Source organism: Oncorhynchus tshawytscha, linkage group LG09 (assembly GCF_018296145.1).
Source record: "Oncorhynchus tshawytscha isolate Ot180627B linkage group LG09, Otsh_v2.0, whole genome shotgun sequence".
Lineage (NCBI taxonomy): Eukaryota > Metazoa > Chordata > Actinopteri > Salmoniformes > Salmonidae > Oncorhynchus > Oncorhynchus tshawytscha.
The window spans coordinates 74,212,877-74,229,817 of record NC_056437.1 but is presented as its reverse complement, the minus strand read 5'-3'; the positions used below and the strand labels follow the sequence as shown (position 1 = coordinate 74,229,817).

At 50.2% G+C, this 16,941-nt stretch overlaps 1 protein-coding gene across 2 annotated transcripts in view; it reads right to left on the bottom strand.

The window, feature by feature from the left end:
* The window catches only part of LOC112258679 (unconventional myosin-X), a 51,889-nt gene extending 50,655 nt beyond the window's left edge, over positions 1-1,234 (bottom strand). For both annotated transcript variants that reach the window (XM_042327413.1, XM_042327414.1), the window contains exon 1: positions 541-1,234. In XM_042327413.1, coding sequence (XP_042183347.1) covers positions 541-675 — 135 coding nt within the window. In that variant the 5' untranslated portion in view covers positions 676-1,234. The remainder of the gene's footprint in view (positions 1-540) is intronic.
* Between the last annotated feature and the right edge of the window lie 15,707 nt (positions 1,235-16,941).

Below are 16,941 nucleotides of genomic sequence, written 5' to 3'. Positions count from 1 at the left end.
ATCACTCCAGTGTTCATTTGCTAAATTGTAATTACTTCGCTACCATGGCCTATTTATTGCCTTACCTCCTTACTCCATTTGCACACACTGTATATAGATGTTTCTATTGCTATTGACTGTACTTTGTTAATCCCACGTGTAACTCTGTGTTGTTGTTTTTTGTCACACTGCGTTGCTTTAACAAAGCAGTGTGTAACATGTAGATGTGTCATAGTAAGCAATCAGATTCAAATACAATTTCTACTTTGTGTACTCTCAAACGTGTTCCATACAGGTGAAATACTTTTTATAAACATGTAGCGTCAGCCATTGTGGTGTGTTATTATGAATTGGTATGTCCCCCTATGTAGCACAATCCCATCTGACTGACATATTGGCTGTTCTTTAGTAGTCATGAAGATGAGAATAATACATAGGCTGTGCATAGATGCGTATGACAGGTCTTAACGACGACGTATAACTGCATCATAGGGGAGGAGGCGGCAGACAAATCATATTAACATGGGAATACTAATAATGCATGCAGATAAGGTTACTTACACGTCCGTTGCAAGTCAGATCCTCCTTGTTGCGCAACTCAAAAGATTCTTCCTCCTCTTTCTCCCCATAGTCCCGTCCGAGCAAATTGAAACCCTGCCTGCAGCACAGAAACCAACAAAATCCTTGCACAGGCATTCAAATCGGGTCAAGTCAGGTGTTTTCGACTATTCTTGTCGTAAAGTCAACATTCAACGTCTGGCCTCTGGGGTTACGCGTGTGCGTCTCACAGTACGTAACTAAATCCAGAGTCGCGTGAGGATAACATCCAAGTTGAACAGCTTCTCTCCATAGACTTCCAGAGGGAATATGACAAACAGACACATACGCCAAAAGAACTGTCCAACACTAGCCTATAGAAGGAACATAGAAGCTATCGAAGAGTTCAACCTGGTGAAAATTAGTCTGAAAGTTATGTCAAATCTGTCCTTCCAAAAGTCTAGTTGTTGCCTTGTCCCGAGACTTTGCTCGTATCTGAAGTCGTTGCGCAAGTTATCTCAAGCTAACTAAAATACCAATGTATCTACTTTGAAGCCTAAATACCACTACTGGCTGACAAAACCATGAATATTGTAAATAAAAGACATATAAAGAAATCAATATGAGGAGCGAAATTCGTGTTGCCTGCTACTATTCACATACTACAGTGTTGTAGCTAAACTAAAGGGTAGGCAGGCGATTATGACTTACTTGACTTGAGTTTGAACAAAAGCGTGCCAGAGATCAGCCAGCCTTGAATGGGCGGGTCGAGCCGTCCCCTCATGTCGAATGCGAAATATAACTGGCTTGGACTATAACACGACCAGAGAAGGCACGCCTATCTTACACGCCCCCTCTTCCAACCGACTATTGCGTCACATGCCTCTTTGATGACCTACAACTTTAGCATCCTTGCCCATCATTCTTGAGAAAATATGTTTTCTTACCACATGTCTACTTCATGTTTGTGTGAAGGCTACTGTAAATGTTGGTAGGCCTAAGCCAGTACTTGTGTAAATGTGTATTTACATGCTGTTTTTTCTGGTTGATTTAGCATGTGTGCATGTGTGTTGTGCGTGTGAGTGTGTGAGTGTGTGTGCATGCCTAATGATGATGTTAATACAGGCATTTGCCCTCAGAAACACAAGAAATGCCTCAATAGGAAGCAGATGGACTCTCTCTCCCTTTATTCTCTATTCCAGTAAACTCCCTTCAATGACTTCACGGGCAGTTATGGTGATCACTGATCACTAATAGACAGAGCTCTTCTTCCCAAATGTTAACAGAGAAAAGCCTGTCTGTGACTTTGTTTGGGTTTGCACCACAAGAAAGCAATTTTTCTCTACTTGTGATATCAGATTGAACTCATGAGTGTATTACTTTGTGGTTGGAACTTCTTAATAATGACCACCAGATTTGATCAGAGTATATCTAGATGTGTTTTTAGCCAATATAAATTTAGCAAATTATATTTGTTGTTCTGTTCCAGAGTGAATATTGATAAGTAATTACCATACAATATAGCTTTGACACTAGACTAGACTAGTGTATGAAATTTGCTTTGAGAGCAATTCAGGAGAACTAGAAAATAACCAACACCTCAAAACTTCTATCCACATTCCCCTGACTTACATAGGCCTACAACCTCTTAAAATAGTCCACACGCACACAATGTCGCAAAGAAGGCACGACATTACCTCTTCCCCCTCAGGAGGTTGAAAATATTTGACACGGGACCTCAAATCCTCAGAAAGAGCATCTTGACTGGCTGCATTATTGCTTGGTATGGCAACTGCATCGCCCTCGATCGCATGGTGCAAGAGAGGCTGGTGTGGAGAGCCGAGTATATCTCTCCCTGCCATTCAGGACCTCTATATCAGGCGGTGTGAAAGGAAGGAGAATTGTTAAAGACCCCAGCCACCCAAGCCATAGACTGTTTTCTCTGCTTCCGCACGGCAAGCAGTTCCAGAGAAACAATTCTGACACCAACAGGCTCCTGAACAGCTTCTATCCCCAAGGTGTAAGACTGCAAAATAGCTGTAAGACTGCAAAATAGCTAACAAAATGGCTACACAGACTTTCTGCATTGACCCTTTAATTTTTATTTTTGCACAGACTCTATGCACACTCACAGGACTCTACACACTCACTCACACCCACTTACACTGAGACACACACACACACACACACACACATAACACGCACACACATTCATATTAACTCTACACACATGCACACACACTCACATACAATCATTAAATACGCTGTTGCTACTCTGTTTATCATATATCCTGATGCCTAGTCACCTTACCCCTATACATATCTACCTCTACCACTCCAGTATCCCTGCACACTGAAAATATGGTATTGGCACTGACCCTGGAACTGACCCTGTATATAGCTACTGACCCTGGAACTGACCCTGTATATAGCTACTGACCCTGGAACTGACCCTGTATATAGCTACTGACCCTGGAACTGACCCAGTATATAATTACTGACCCTGGAACTGACCCTGTATACAGCCTACTGACCCTGGAACTAACCCTGTATACAGCCTACTGACCCTAGAACTGACCCTGTATACAGCCTACTGACCCTGGAACTGACGCTGTCTATAGCTACTGACCCCGTAACTGACCCTGTATATTGCTACTGACCCTGGAACTGACCCTGTCTATAGCCACTGACCCAGGAACTGACCCTGTATATAGCTTACTTACTTTTTCCTGTTCTTCTTATTTATATTTCTCATGTGTTTATGTCCTACTTTACTTCAATTGATAGTACTACGGATATTGATTACTACGTTGCTGGGAAAGAGGTTGTAAGAAAGGCATTTCACTGTATTTGTGTCAATAAAACTCTTTCTACACTACAACACTCCACTGCTGTCCAACCCAAACTCTAACTCTTATACTGTCCTTTTGACTCCCTCAAACACACACACACACACACACACACACACACACACACACGCACACGCACACGCACAAGCACAAGCGCACACACACACTCCCCAATCCCCCCCCACCTTCCCCTCTTCCACTTTGCTGAGCACTATGTAAAGATGCCGTGGTAGAAGGCAGAGTGACTGGTACTAAATCCAGACACGTGATATCTCTCTAGACCCCTCGGCGCTCACTCTCATTTCTCCCTTAATATCCCTTCATTTCCACTGCGCTGCTTGGAGTAAACTCCCCCGTGCATTCATGCTCAGCCGGCCTTAACTCATTCTTGACTGTAGGGACATTCAGTAGGGATCACTGTGTTCTGCAGACTACTAGTTTGTCATTCCCTACTGGTTGTCTACGTGCCGCTCTTGGCTCAATCCCTTTAGCATTTCCAAAGCACATGCATGCACATGTCTGCATGTATACACACACAAGCGCACGCACACACGCACGCACACACACACACGTGCGCGCGAACAGACACACACACACGCATACTACTGTCTCCCCCCATGCTCTGTGAACCCCCCACCTCGTCTGTGCCCCATAGTGCTGTGAGGGAGGAACTCTCATTATTGTGTGCAGCACAGCAGCTCAATAAAAGCCTATGGATGTCCCTGTTCTGCCCGAGTGCCAGCTCCACGATGCAGAGTGTCATGTACCATAAGCTCTCTGCCTGCCTCCCTCCCTCAGCCCCGCAGGCCACCCCAGCCCCAGCACTATAAGGGGGAGAGGAGTGGAGCTGCTCACTGTTTTACAACAACTGTACCATGACACAGGCAGAGCGAGAGAGTGGGGGGGCTGAGGTGCGGGCGTGAAGTTTTTGTTCTGTTTATAGTGAGTATGTATGTGAGTGTATGGATGTGTTTTTATCTGAGTATGGAGAGTTTCCCAGCAGCTCTCCTCAGTAATTCTCCCCTTGTCTTGAGTGAACGGCCCTCCCCCACCTCCCCTCTATCTGTATCCATTCTCAGTTCTCTCTCACTCTCTCCCTCTGGGCCAGATCCTCCCCCATCTCCCAAAACAATACCCAGAGGCCCAGCTCCCACAGACCTGCAGAAACATATGTTTTATTTTTAGAGCTCGCTCAGCCCACGCCAACGCAATAAAATGAAAAAAAAGAAAGGCCTCTCCCTCCATACGGTTTCTAAGAGTTGAAGTTTCACAGAAAGTGAATGGCTGTTATTATGATTACCATCATAGATCAAGAGAATTCATAGTCAGCTGGTCAGATTAGTTTTACTTTGTTTGCTGAAGGAAGGAGCACCCAAAATATTCAATATTCCTCTTTCTCTGTTTGCATCACTGTGCGCCAACACTCTCACCCAGCCCCCCTCTTTCTTTCTCTCGCTTCCCCCATCTCTCCCCTTCCCCCTTCTGTCTTCCTCTCCCCCTGCTCTCCTCCTTCAGGCCCCCCTCTCTCCTGCCTCTCAGTTTCCCTCAGTTGAGATATGATGCTCCATTAACGCATGCACACACCCACTCACTCAGGCAGGCTAACCTGATATGGGGTGGTGGGGGCTCTGTTATGATGGGGTGGTGGTCCTGCTTGGTTGGTATGTATGGGATTGGGATAGACACTGTTATCCCTGGAAAAAGACCATAGGTGTGTAGGAGAGATTGCTCTAGTATTTGTAGTCATTGTTGGGGAGGAGGTCCACACAGGGAGACGGACTAAAGCCATAAACATATCACTTACTCTTGTTTCCACTCCTTCTCCCACCCACTCACTAACTCTCTTTCTCCTGGTGGGGTATTAATCAAATATTTCCCCCAAGCCTTTCTGTTGGCTGATCGTACCCATTTCCTGTCTTCCTACCGCTCCGCTCCTCTCTTCTCCTCTCCACTGCCGCCCCAGCCCGTTTGTTGACATTGGTGGTTTGGTGTTTCCAAGGGAGACGTTTTGTAGGATAGACCCAAGTCACACATGTCAGGCTGATGGGAGACAGAGCAGAGCAGGCCCTGTTGTTCACAGTCTCTCTGTGCACCAATCCAGTTACATGTAGGATTACTGCACACGTCTTATGGGGGTGTACTTGACTGATTATTAACATCGACGTTTCCGTGAAGCTTTGAAAGTCAGTGTCAGTTAGTGGACCCTACGGTCTTGTCAGAGATTGGAGCAGTTGATAGGTTGGGATTGGAGAGGGGTAGACCTACTTATTTATTGATGCAAAATTGTGGTTTATACTTAAAGGTGCAGAAGTTGAATAAAGTTGGATCCATCTAGATTTTCAACAGCAAACAATACATGGCCAATAACTGAAGCTACGACTGGTCGACGCTGTGAAAGGAGGGAAGGGGGTTCCTTTGGAAGGAGATCTGTCTTTGAAGAGCTGGCTACAACCACCATCTTACAGATGCAGTCCCAGTGTTCAAAGGTCAGGGGTCATCTCATTCCTCTGAAATAGGGATTTAGACTATCTACTTTACCCTATTGACCTCTCAACCCAGTCTCCTACAGGATTTCCTGAGTCCCCACTGGGTCAAGCGTTGAACTTAACCACCCAACTCATCTCTCCACCCCTCACCCTACTTCTGTTAGGTATGGTGGAGGTTTACACTGAGGCTACAGTTCGTTGGTGAATAGAGGGATGTTGTGCTATTGGCCCATATGTACTGGATAGTGGAGCCCTTTAACTACAGTACCTGACCGGAAGTTCCCTCTGAGGAATATCCTGCTGTATATATATATATATATATATATATATATATATATATATTTAACCTTTATTTAACTAGGCAAGTCAGTTAAGAACCAATTCTTATTTAGAATGACGGCCTACACCGGCCAAACCCGGAAGACGCTGGGCCAATTGCGTGCTGCCCTATGGGACTCCCAATCACGGCCGGGTTGTGATACAGCCTGGATTTGAACCAAAGTGTCTGTAGTGACGCCTCAAGCACTGAGATGTAGTGCCTTAGACCGCTGCGCCACCCAATACTATGTGACAGAAAGGCCATGTAATGGAAAAAAATAGAATTAAAGGAATGACGATGTGGACTGTGAGTGTAATCAGTGTATGTTGTGTGTGTATGTGTAACGCATGCTTGTGCGTGTGTGTGTGTTTACAGCAGGTCTCCCTGGTCAGCCTGAGGGGTCATGTTAACTAGCAGTGGAGGATCATGGGGTTTTGAACCATCGCCGCGGGCACATCTGTTCCCAGAGAGAAAGGGAGCCAGTGGCGGAGCAGAGGGACCGGTGTCAGGGCCAGGGCGAGAAGGGGAAACCTTCCCAGTTTAAACTTCTGACCCCCTCGCCCAAGTTAACCCACAACCCCTCTCTGGCTCCAGTACAGTATTAATACCCCTAGCACTACCATCCTGTTACACTGATCACACCTGCATGTCACACCAGTACGCCCCTCAATCTGGACTGGAAGAGACTTTGTGTTAAACTGTGTTACTGGTACACTGCTAGCGTTGTGTTGAGAGATGGGAGTTTACTGCGTGAGGAATGTTTTGCTTTAAAGAGCCTCTTCTGTTTAAGCAGGCCACTGTGGTGTATGTCCACAGGAGGACAGGAGCTGAATTGACTGGCTGTGTGCGTATTGACTGAGCATACAAAAACTAACCGAGCGTTTTGCTACCTCACCCTCTGGACAATAAAACAAGGGACAGTTTAGAACATACAATAGAAATCTCTGGCCCCACCCTCCGCCCCTTCAGTCAGAGTAGGGAACATTTAATACTTTTCCCTGTGTTCTGCCCCACCCTCCGCCCCTTCAGTCAGAGTAGGGAACATTTAATACTTTTCCCTGGGTTCTGCCCCCACCCTCCGCCCCTTCAGTCAGAGTAGGGAACATTTAATACTTTTCCCTGGGTTCTGCCCCACCCTCCGCCCCTTCAGTCAGAGTAGGGAACATTTAATACTTTTCCCTGGGTTCTGCCCCACCCTCCGCCCCTTCAGTCAGAGTAGGGAACATTTAATACTTTTCCCTGGGTTCTGCCCCACCCTCCGCTCCTTCAGTCAGAGTAGGGAACATTTAATACTTTTCCCTGGGTTCTGCCCCACCCTCCGCCCCTTCAGTCAGAGTAGGGAACATTTAATACTTTTCCCTGGGTTCTGCCCCACCCTCCGCCCCTTCAGTCAGAGTAGGGAACATTTAATACTTTTCCCTGGGTTCTGCCCCACCCTCCGCCCCTTCAGTCAGAGTAGGGAACATTTAATACTTTTCCCTGGGTTCTGCCCCACCCTCCGCTCCTTCAGTCAGAGTAGGGAACATTTAATACTTTTCCCTGGGTTCTGCCCCACCCTCCGCCCCTTCAGTCAGAGTAGGGAACATTTAATACTTTTCCCTGGGTTCTGCCCCACCCTCCCTCCGCCCCTCCAGTCAGAGTAGGGAACATTTAATACTTTTCCCTGGGTTCTGCCCCACCCTCCGCCCCTCCAGTCAGAGTAGGGAACATTTAATACTTTTCCCTGGGTTCTGCCCCACCCTCCGCCCCTTCAGTCAGAGTAGGGAACATTTAATACTTTTCCCTGGGTTCTGCCCCACCCTCCGCCCCTTCAGTCAGAGTAGGGAACATTTAATACTTTTCCCTGGGTTCTGCCCCACCCTCCGCCCCTTCAGTCAGAGTAGGGAACATTTAATACTTTTCCCTGGGTTCTGCCCCACCCTCCGCCCCTTCAGTCAGAGTAGGGAACATTTAATACTTTTCCCTGGGTTCTGCCCCACCCTCCGCCCCTTCAGTCAGAGTAGGGAACATTTAATACTTTTCCCTGGGTTCTGCCCCACCCTCCGCCCCTTCAGTCAGAGTAGGGAACATTTAATACTTTTCCCTGGGTTCTGCCCCACCCTCCGCTCCCCTTCAGTCAGAGTAGGGAACATTTAATACTTTTCCCTGGGTTCTGCCCCACCCTCCGCTCCTTCAGTCAGAGTAGGGAACATTTAATACTTTTCCCTGGGTTCTGCCCCACCCTCCGCCCCTCCAGTCAGAGTAGGGAACATTTAATACTTTTCCCTGGGTTCTGCCCCACCCTCCGCCCCTCCAGTCAGAGTAGGGAACATTTAATACTTTTCCCTGGGTTCTGCCCCACCCTCCGCCCCTCCAGTCAGAGTAGGGAACATTTAATACTTTTCCCTGGGTTCTGCCCCACCCTCCGCCCCTCCAGTCAGAGTAGGGAACATTTAATACTTTTCCCTGGGTTCTGCCCCACCCTCCGCCCCTTCAGTCAGAGTAGGGAACATTTAATACTTTTCCCTGGGTTCTGCCCCACCCTCCGCTGCCCCACCCTCCTTCAGTCAGAGTAGGGAACATTTAAGTCAGAGTAGGGAACATTTAATACTTTTCCCTGGGTTCTGCCCCACCCTCAGACCCTTCAGTCAGAGTAGGGAACATTTAATACTTTTCCCTGGGTTCTGCCCCACCCTCCGCCCCTCCAGTCAGAGTAGGGAACATTTAATACTTTTCCCTGGGTTCTGCCCCACCCTCCGCCCCTTCAGTCAGAGTAGGGAACATTTAATACTTTTCCCTGTGTTCTGCCCCACCCTCCGCCCCTTCAGTCAGAGTAGGGAACATTTAATACTTTTCCCTGGGTTCTGCCCCACCCTCCGCCCCTCCAGTCAGAGTAGGGAACATTTAATACTTTTCCCTGGGTTCTGCCCCACGCCTGCCCCTTCAGTCAGAGTAGGGAACATTTAATACTTTTCCCTGGGTTCTGCCCCACCCTCCGCCCCTCCAGTCAGAGTAGGGAACATTTAATACTTTTCCCTGGGTTCTGCCCCACCCTCCGCCCCTTCAGTCAGAGTAGGGAACATTTAATACTTTTCCCTGGGTTCTGCCCCACCCTCCGCCCCTCCAGTCAGAGTAGGGAACATTTAATACTTTTCCCTGGGTTCTGCCCCACCCTCCGCCCCTTCAGTCAGAGTAGGGAACATTTAATACTTTTCCCTGGGTTCTGCCCCACCCTCCGCCCCTTCAGTCAGAGTAGGGAACATTTAATACTTTTCCCTGGGTTCTGCCCCACCCTCCGCCCCTTCAGTCAGAGTAGGGAACATTTAATACTTTTCCCTGGGTTCTGCCCCACCCTCCGCCCCTTCAGTCAGAGTAGGGAACATTTAATACTTTTCCCTGGGTTCTGCCCCACCCTCCGCCCCTTCAGTCAGAGTAGGGAACATTTAATACTTTTCCCTGGGTTCTGCCCCACCCTCCGCCCCTTCAGTCAGAGTAGGGAACATTTAATACTTTTCCCTGGGTTCTGCCCCACCCTCCGCCCCTTCCAGTCAGAGTAGGGAACATTTAATACTTTTCCCTGGGTTCTGCCCCACCCTCCGCCCCTTCAGTCAGAGTAGGGAACATTTAATACTTTTCCCTGGGTTCTGCCCCACCCTCCGCCCCTTCAGTCAGAGTAGGGAACATTTAATACTTTTCCCTGGGTTCTGCCCCACCCTCCGCCCCTCCAGTCAGAGTAGGGAACATTTAATACTTTTCCCTGGGTTCTGCCCCACCCTCCGCCCCTTCAGTCAGAGTAGGGAACATTTAATACTTTTCCCTGGGTTCTGCCCCACCCTCCGCCCCTTCAGTCAGAGTAGGGAACATTTAATACTTTTCCCTGGGTTCTGCCCCACCCTCCGCCCCTCCAGTCAGAGTAGGGAACATTTAATACTTTTCCCTGGGTTCTGCCCCACCCTCCGCCCCTTCAGTCAGAGTAGGGAACATTTAATACTTTTCCCTGGGTTCTGCCTCACCCTCCGCCCCTCCAGTCAGAGTAGGGAACATTTAATACTTTTCCCTGGGTTCTGCCCCACCCTCCGCCCCTTCAGTCAGAGTAGGGAACATTTAATACTTTTCCCTGGGTTCTGCCCCACCCTCCGCCCCTTCAGTCAGAGTAGGGAACATTTAATACTTTTCCCTGTGTTCTGCCCCCCCACCCTCCGCCCCTTCAGTCAGAGTAGGGAACATTTAATACTTTTCCCTGGGTTCTGCCCCACCCTCCGCCCCTTCAGTCAGAGTAGGGAACATTTAATACTTTTCCCTGGGTTCTGCCCCACCCTCCGCCCCTTCAGTCAGAGTAGGGAACATTTAATACTTTTCCCTGGGTTCTGCCCCACCCTCCGCCCCTTCAGTCAGAGTAGGGAACATTTAATACTTTTCCTGGGTTCTGCCCCACCCTCCGCTCCTTCAGTCAGAGTAGGGAACATTTAATACTTTTCCCTGGGTTCTGCCCCACCCTCCGCCCCTCCAGTCAGAGTAGGGAACATTTAATACTTTTCCCTGGGTTCTGCCCCACCCTCCGCCCCTTCAGTCAGAGTAGGGAACATTTAATACTTTTCCCTGGGTTCTGCCCCACCCTCCGCCCCTCCAGTCAGAGTAGGGAACATTTAATACTTTTCCCTGGGTTCTGCCCCACCCTCCGCCCCTCCAGTCAGAGTAGGGAACATTTAATACTTTTCCCTGGGTTCTGCCCCACCCTCCGCCCCTTCAGTCAGAGTAGGGAACATTTAATACTTTTCCCTGGGTTCTGCCCCACCCTCCGCCCCTCCAGTCAGAGTAGGGAACATTTAATACTTTTCCCTGGGTTCTGCCCCACCCTCCGCTCCTTCAGTCAGAGTAGGGAACATTTAATACTTTTCCCTGGGTTCTGCCCCACCCTCCGCTCCTTCAGTCAGAGTAGGGAACATTTAATACTTTTCCCTGGGTTCTGCCCCACCCTCCGCCCCTTCAGTCAGAGTAGGGAACATTTAATACTTTTCCCTGGGTTCTGCCCCACCCTCCGCCCCTTCAGTCAGAGTAGGGAACATTTAATACTTTTCCCTGGGTTCTGCCCCACCCTCCGCTCCTTCAGTCAGAGTAGGGAACATTTAATACTTTTCCCTGGGTTCTGCCCCACCCTCCGCCCCTTCAGTCAGAGTAGGGAACATTTAATACTTTTCCCTGGGTTCTGCCCCACCCTCCGCCCCTTCAGTCAGAGTAGGGAACATTTAATACTTTTCCCTGGGTTCTGCCCCACCCTCCGCTCCTTCAGTCAGAGTAGGGAACATTTAATACTTTTCCCTGGGTTCTGCCCCACCCTCCGCCCCTTCAGTCAGAGTAGGGAACATTTAATACTTTTCCCTGGGTTCTGCCCCACCCTCCGCCCCTTCAGTCAGAGTAGGGAACATTTAATACTTTTCCCTGGGTTCTGCCCCACCCTCCGCCCCTCCAGTCAGAGTAGGGAACATTTAATACTTTTCCCTGGGTTCTGCCCCACCCTCCGCCCCTCCAGTCAGAGTAGGGAACATTTAATACTTTTCCCTGGGTTCTGCCCCCACCCTCCGCCCCTTCAGTCAGAGTAGGGAACATTTAATACTTTTCCCTGGGTTCTGCCCCACCCTCCGCCCCTCCAGTCAGAGTAGGGAACATTTAATACTTTTCCCTGGGTTCTGCCCCACCCTCCGCCCCTCCAGTCAGAGTAGGGAACATTTAATACTTTTCCCTGGGTTCTGCCCCACCCTCCGCCCTTTCAGTCAGAGTAGGGAACATTTAATACTTTTCCCTGGGTTCTGCCCCACCCTCCGCCCCTCAGTCAGAGTAGGGAACATTTAATACTTTTCCCTGGGTTCTGCCCCACCCTCCGCCCCTCCAGTCAGAGTAGGGAACATTTAATACTTTTCCCTGGGTTCTGCCCCACCCTCCGCCCCTCCAGTCAGAGTAGGGAACATTTAATACTTTTCCCTGGGTTCTGCCCCACCCTCCGCCCCTCCAGTCAGAGTAGGGAACATTTAATACTTTTCCCTGGGTTCTGCCCCACCCTCCGCCCCCAGTCAGTCAGAGTAGGGAACATTTAATACTTTTCCCTGGGTTCTGCCCCACCCTCCGCTCCTTCAGTCAGAGTAGGGAACATTTAATACTTTTCCCTGGGTTCTGCCCCACCCTCCGCCCCTTCAGTCAGAGTAGGGAACATTTAATACTTTTCCCTGGGTTCTGCCCCACCCTCCGCCCCTTCAGTCAGAGTAGGGAACATTTAATACTTTTCCCTGGGTTCTGCCCCACCCTCCGCCCCTTCAGTCAGAGTAGGGAACATTTAATACTTTTCCCTGGGTTCTGCCCCACCCTCCGCCCTTCAGTCAGAGTAGGGAACATTTAATACTTTTCCCTGGGTTCTGCCCCACCCTCCGCCCCTCCAGTCAGAGTAGGGAACATTTAATACTTTTCCCTGGGTTCTGCCCCACCCTCCGCCCCTTCAGTCAGAGTAGGGAACATTTAATACTTTTCCCTGGGTTCTGCCCCACCCTCCGCCCCTTCAGTCAGAGTAGTAGGGAACATTTAATACTTTTCCCTGGGTTCTGCCCCACCCTCCGCCCCTCCAGTCAGAGTAGGGAACATTTAATACTTTTCCCTGGGTTCTGCCCCACCCTCCGCCCCTCCAGTCAGAGTAGGGAACATTTAATACTTTTCCCTGGGTTCTGCCCCACCCTCCGCCCCTCCAGTCAGAGTAGGGAACATTTAATACTTTTCCCTGGGTTCTGCCCCACCCTCCGCTCCTTCAGTCAGAGTAGGGAACATTTAATACTTTTCCCTGGGTTCTGCCCCACCCTCCGCTCCGCTCCTTCAGTCAGAGTAGGGAACATTTAATACTTTTCCCTGGGTTCTGCCCCACCCTCCGCCCCTTCAGTCAGAGTAGGGAACATTTAATACTTTTCCCTGGGTTCTGCCCCACCCTCCGCCCCTCCAGTCAGAGTAGGGAACATTTAATACTTTTCCCTGGGTTCTGCCCCACCCTCCGCCCCTTCAGTCAGAGTAGGGAACATTTAATTACTTTTCCCTGTGTTCTGCCCCACCCTCCGCTCCTTCAGTCAGAGTAGGGAACATTTAATACTTTTCCCTGGGTTCTGCCCCACCCTCCCCTCCGCCCTTTTCCAGTCAGAGTAGGGAACATTTAATACTTTTCCCTGGGTTCTGCCCCACCCTCCGCCCCTTCAGTCAGAGTAGGGAACATTTAATACTTTTCCCTGGGTTCTGCCCCACCCTCCGCCCCTCCAGTCAGAGTAGGGAACATTTAATACTTTTCCCTGGGTTCTGCCCCACCCTCCGCCCCTCCAGTCAGAGTAGGGAACATTTAATACTTTTCCCTGGGTTCTGCCCCACCCTCCGCCCCTTCAGTCAGAGTAGGGAACATTTAATACTTTTCCCTGGGTTCTGCCCCACCCTCCGCTCCTTCAGTCAGAGTAGGGAACATTTAATACTTTTCCCTGGGTTCTGCCCCACCCTCCGCCCCTTCAGTCAGAGTAGGGAACATTTAATACTTTTCCCTGGGTTCTGCCCCACCCTCCGCCCCTCCAGTCAGAGTAGGGAACATTTAATACTTTTCCCTGGGTTCTGCCCCACCCTCCGCCCCTTCAGTCAGAGTAGGGAACATTTAATACTTTTCCCTGGGTTCTGCCCCACCCTCCGCTCCTTCAGTCAGAGTAGGGAACATTTAATACTTTTCCCTGGGTTCTGCCCCACCCTCCGCCCCTCCAGTCAGAGTAGGGAACATTTAATACTTTTCCCTGGGTTCTGCCCCACCCTCCGCCCCTTCAGTCAGAGTAGGGAACATTTAATACTTTTCCCTGGGTTCTGCCCCACCCTCCGCCCCTCCAGTCAGAGTAGGGAACATTTAATACTTTTCCCTGGGTTCTGCCCCACCCTCCGCCCCTTCAGTCAGAGTAGGGAACATTTAATACTTTTCCCTGGGTTCTGCCCCACCCTCCGCCCCTCCAGTCAGAGTAGGGAACATTTAATACTTTTCCCTGGGTTCTGCCCCACCCTCCGCTCCTTCAGTCAGAGTAGGGAACATTTAATACTTTTCCCTGGGTTCTGCCCCACCCTCCGCCCCTTCAGTCAGAGTAGGGAACATTTAATACTTTTCCCTGGGTTCTGCCCCACCCTCCGCCCCTTCAGTCAGAGTAGGGAACATTTAATACTTTTCCCTGGGTTCTGCCCCACCCTCCGCCCCTTCAGTCAGAGTAGGGAACATTTAATACTTTTCCTGGGTTCTGCCCCACCCTCCGCCCCTTCAGTCAGAGTAGGGAACATTTAATACTTTTCCCTGGGTTCTGCCCCACCCTCCGCCCCTTCAGTCAGAGTAGGGAACATTTAATACTTTTCCCTGGGTTCTGCCCCACCCTCCGCCCCTTCAGTCAGAGTAGGGAACATTTAATACTTTTCCCTGGGTTCTGCCCCACCCTCCGCCCCTCCAGTCAGAGTAGGGAACATTTAATACTTTTCCCTGGGTTCTGCCCCACCCTCCGCTCCTTGCCCCACCCTCCGCCCCTTCAGTCAGAGTAGGGAACATTTAATACTTTTCCCTGGGTTCTGCCCCACCCTCCGCCCCTTCAGTCAGAGTAGGGAACATTTAATACTTTTCCCTGGGTTCTGCCCCACCCTCCGCCCCTCCAGTCAGAGTAGGGAACATTTAATACTTTTCCCTGGGTTCTGCCCCACCCTCCGCCCTTCAGTCAGAGTAGGGAACATTTAATACTTTTCCCTGGGTTCTGCCCCACCCTCCGCCCCTTCAGTCAGAGTAGGGAACATTTAATACTTTTCCCTGGGTTCTGCCCCACCCTCCGCCCCTTCAGTCAGAGTAGGGAACATTTAATACTTTTCCCTGGGTTCTGCCCCACCCTCCGCCCCTTCAGTCAGAGTAGGGAACATTTAATACTTTTCCCTGGGTTCTGCCCCACCCTCCGCCCCTCCAGTCAGAGTAGGGAACATTTAATACTTTTCCCTGGGTTCTGCCCCACCCTCCGCCCCTTCAGTCAGAGTAGGGAACATTTAATACTTTTCCCTGGGTTCTGCCCCACCCTCCGCCCCTTCAGTCAGAGTAGGGAACATTTAATACTTTTCCCTGTGTTCTGCCCCACCCTCCGCCCCTTCAGTCAGAGTAGGGAACATTTCATACTTTTCCCTGGGTTCTGCCCCACCCTCCGCCCCTTCAGTCAGAGTAGGGAACATTTAATACTTTTCCCTGGGTTCTGCCCCACCCTCCGCTCCTTCAGTCAGAGTAGGGAACATTTAATACTTTTCCCTGGGTTCTGCCCCACCCTCCGCCTCCTTCAGTCAGAGTAGGGAACATTTAATACTTTTCCCTGGGTTCTGCCCCACCCTCCGCTCCTTCAGTCAGAGTAGGGAACATTTAATACTTTTCCCTGGGTTCTGCCCCACCCTCCGCCCCTCCAGTCAGAGTAGGGAACATTTAATACTTTTCCCTGGGTTCTGCCCCACCCTCCGCCCCTTCAGTCAGAGTAGGGAACATTTAATACTTTTCCCTGGGTTCTGCCCCACCCTCCGCCCCTCCAGTCAGAGTAGGGAACATTTAATAATACTTTTCCCTGGGTTCTGCCCCACCCTCCGCCCCTCCAGTCAGAGTAGGGAACATTTAATACTTTTCCCTGGGTTCTGCCCCACCCTCCGCCCCTTCAGTCAGAGTAGGGAACATTTAATACTTTTCCCTGGGTTCTGCCCCACCCTCCGCCCCTCCAGTCAGAGTAGGGAACATTTAATACTTTTCCCTGGGTTCTGCCCCACCCTCCGCTCCTTCAGTCAGAGTAGGGAACATTTAATACTTTTCCCTGGGTTCTGCCCCACCCTCCGCTCCTTCAGTCAGAGTAGGGAACATTTAATACTTTTCCCTGGGTTCTGCCCCACCCTCCGCCCCTTCAGTCAGAGTAGGGAACATTTAATACTTTTCCCTGGGTTCTGCCCCACCCTCCGCCCCTTCAGTCAGAGTAGGGAACATTTAATACTTTTCCCTGGGTTCTGTCCCACCCTCCGCACCCTTCAGTCAGAGTAGGGAACATTTAATACTTTTCCCTGGGTTCTGCCCCACCCTCCGCCCCTTCAGTCAGAGTAGGGAACATTTAATACTTTTCCCTGGGTTCTGCCCCACCCTCTGCCCCTTCAGTCAGAGTAGGGAACATTTAATACTTTTCCCTGGGTTCTGCCCCACCCTCCGCTCCTTTAGTCAGAGTAGGGAACATTTAATACTTTTCCCTGGGTTCTGCCCCACCCTCCGCCCCTTCAGTCAGAGTAGGGAACATTTAATACTTTTCCCTGGGTTCTGCCCCACCCTCCGCCCCTTCAGTCAGAGTAGGGAACATTTAATACTTTTCCCTGGGTTCTGCCCCACCCTCCGCCCCTCCAGTCAGAGTAGGGAACATTTAATACTTTTCCCTGGGTTCTGCCCCACCCTCCGCCCCTCCAGTCAGAGTAGGGAACATTTAATACTTTTCCCTGGGTTCTGCCCCACCCTCCGCCCCTTCAGTCAGAGTAGGGAACATTTAATACTTTTCCCTGGGTTCTGCCCCATACTTTTCCCCCTCCGCCCCTCCAGTCAGAGTAGGGAACATTTAATACTTTTCCCTGGGTTCTGCCCCACCCTCCGCCCCTCCAGTCAGAGTAGGGAACATTTAATACTTTTCCCTGGGTTCTGCCCCACCCTCCGCTCCTTCAGTCAGAGTAGGGAACATTTAATACTTTTCCCTGGGTTCTGCCCCACCCTCCGCCC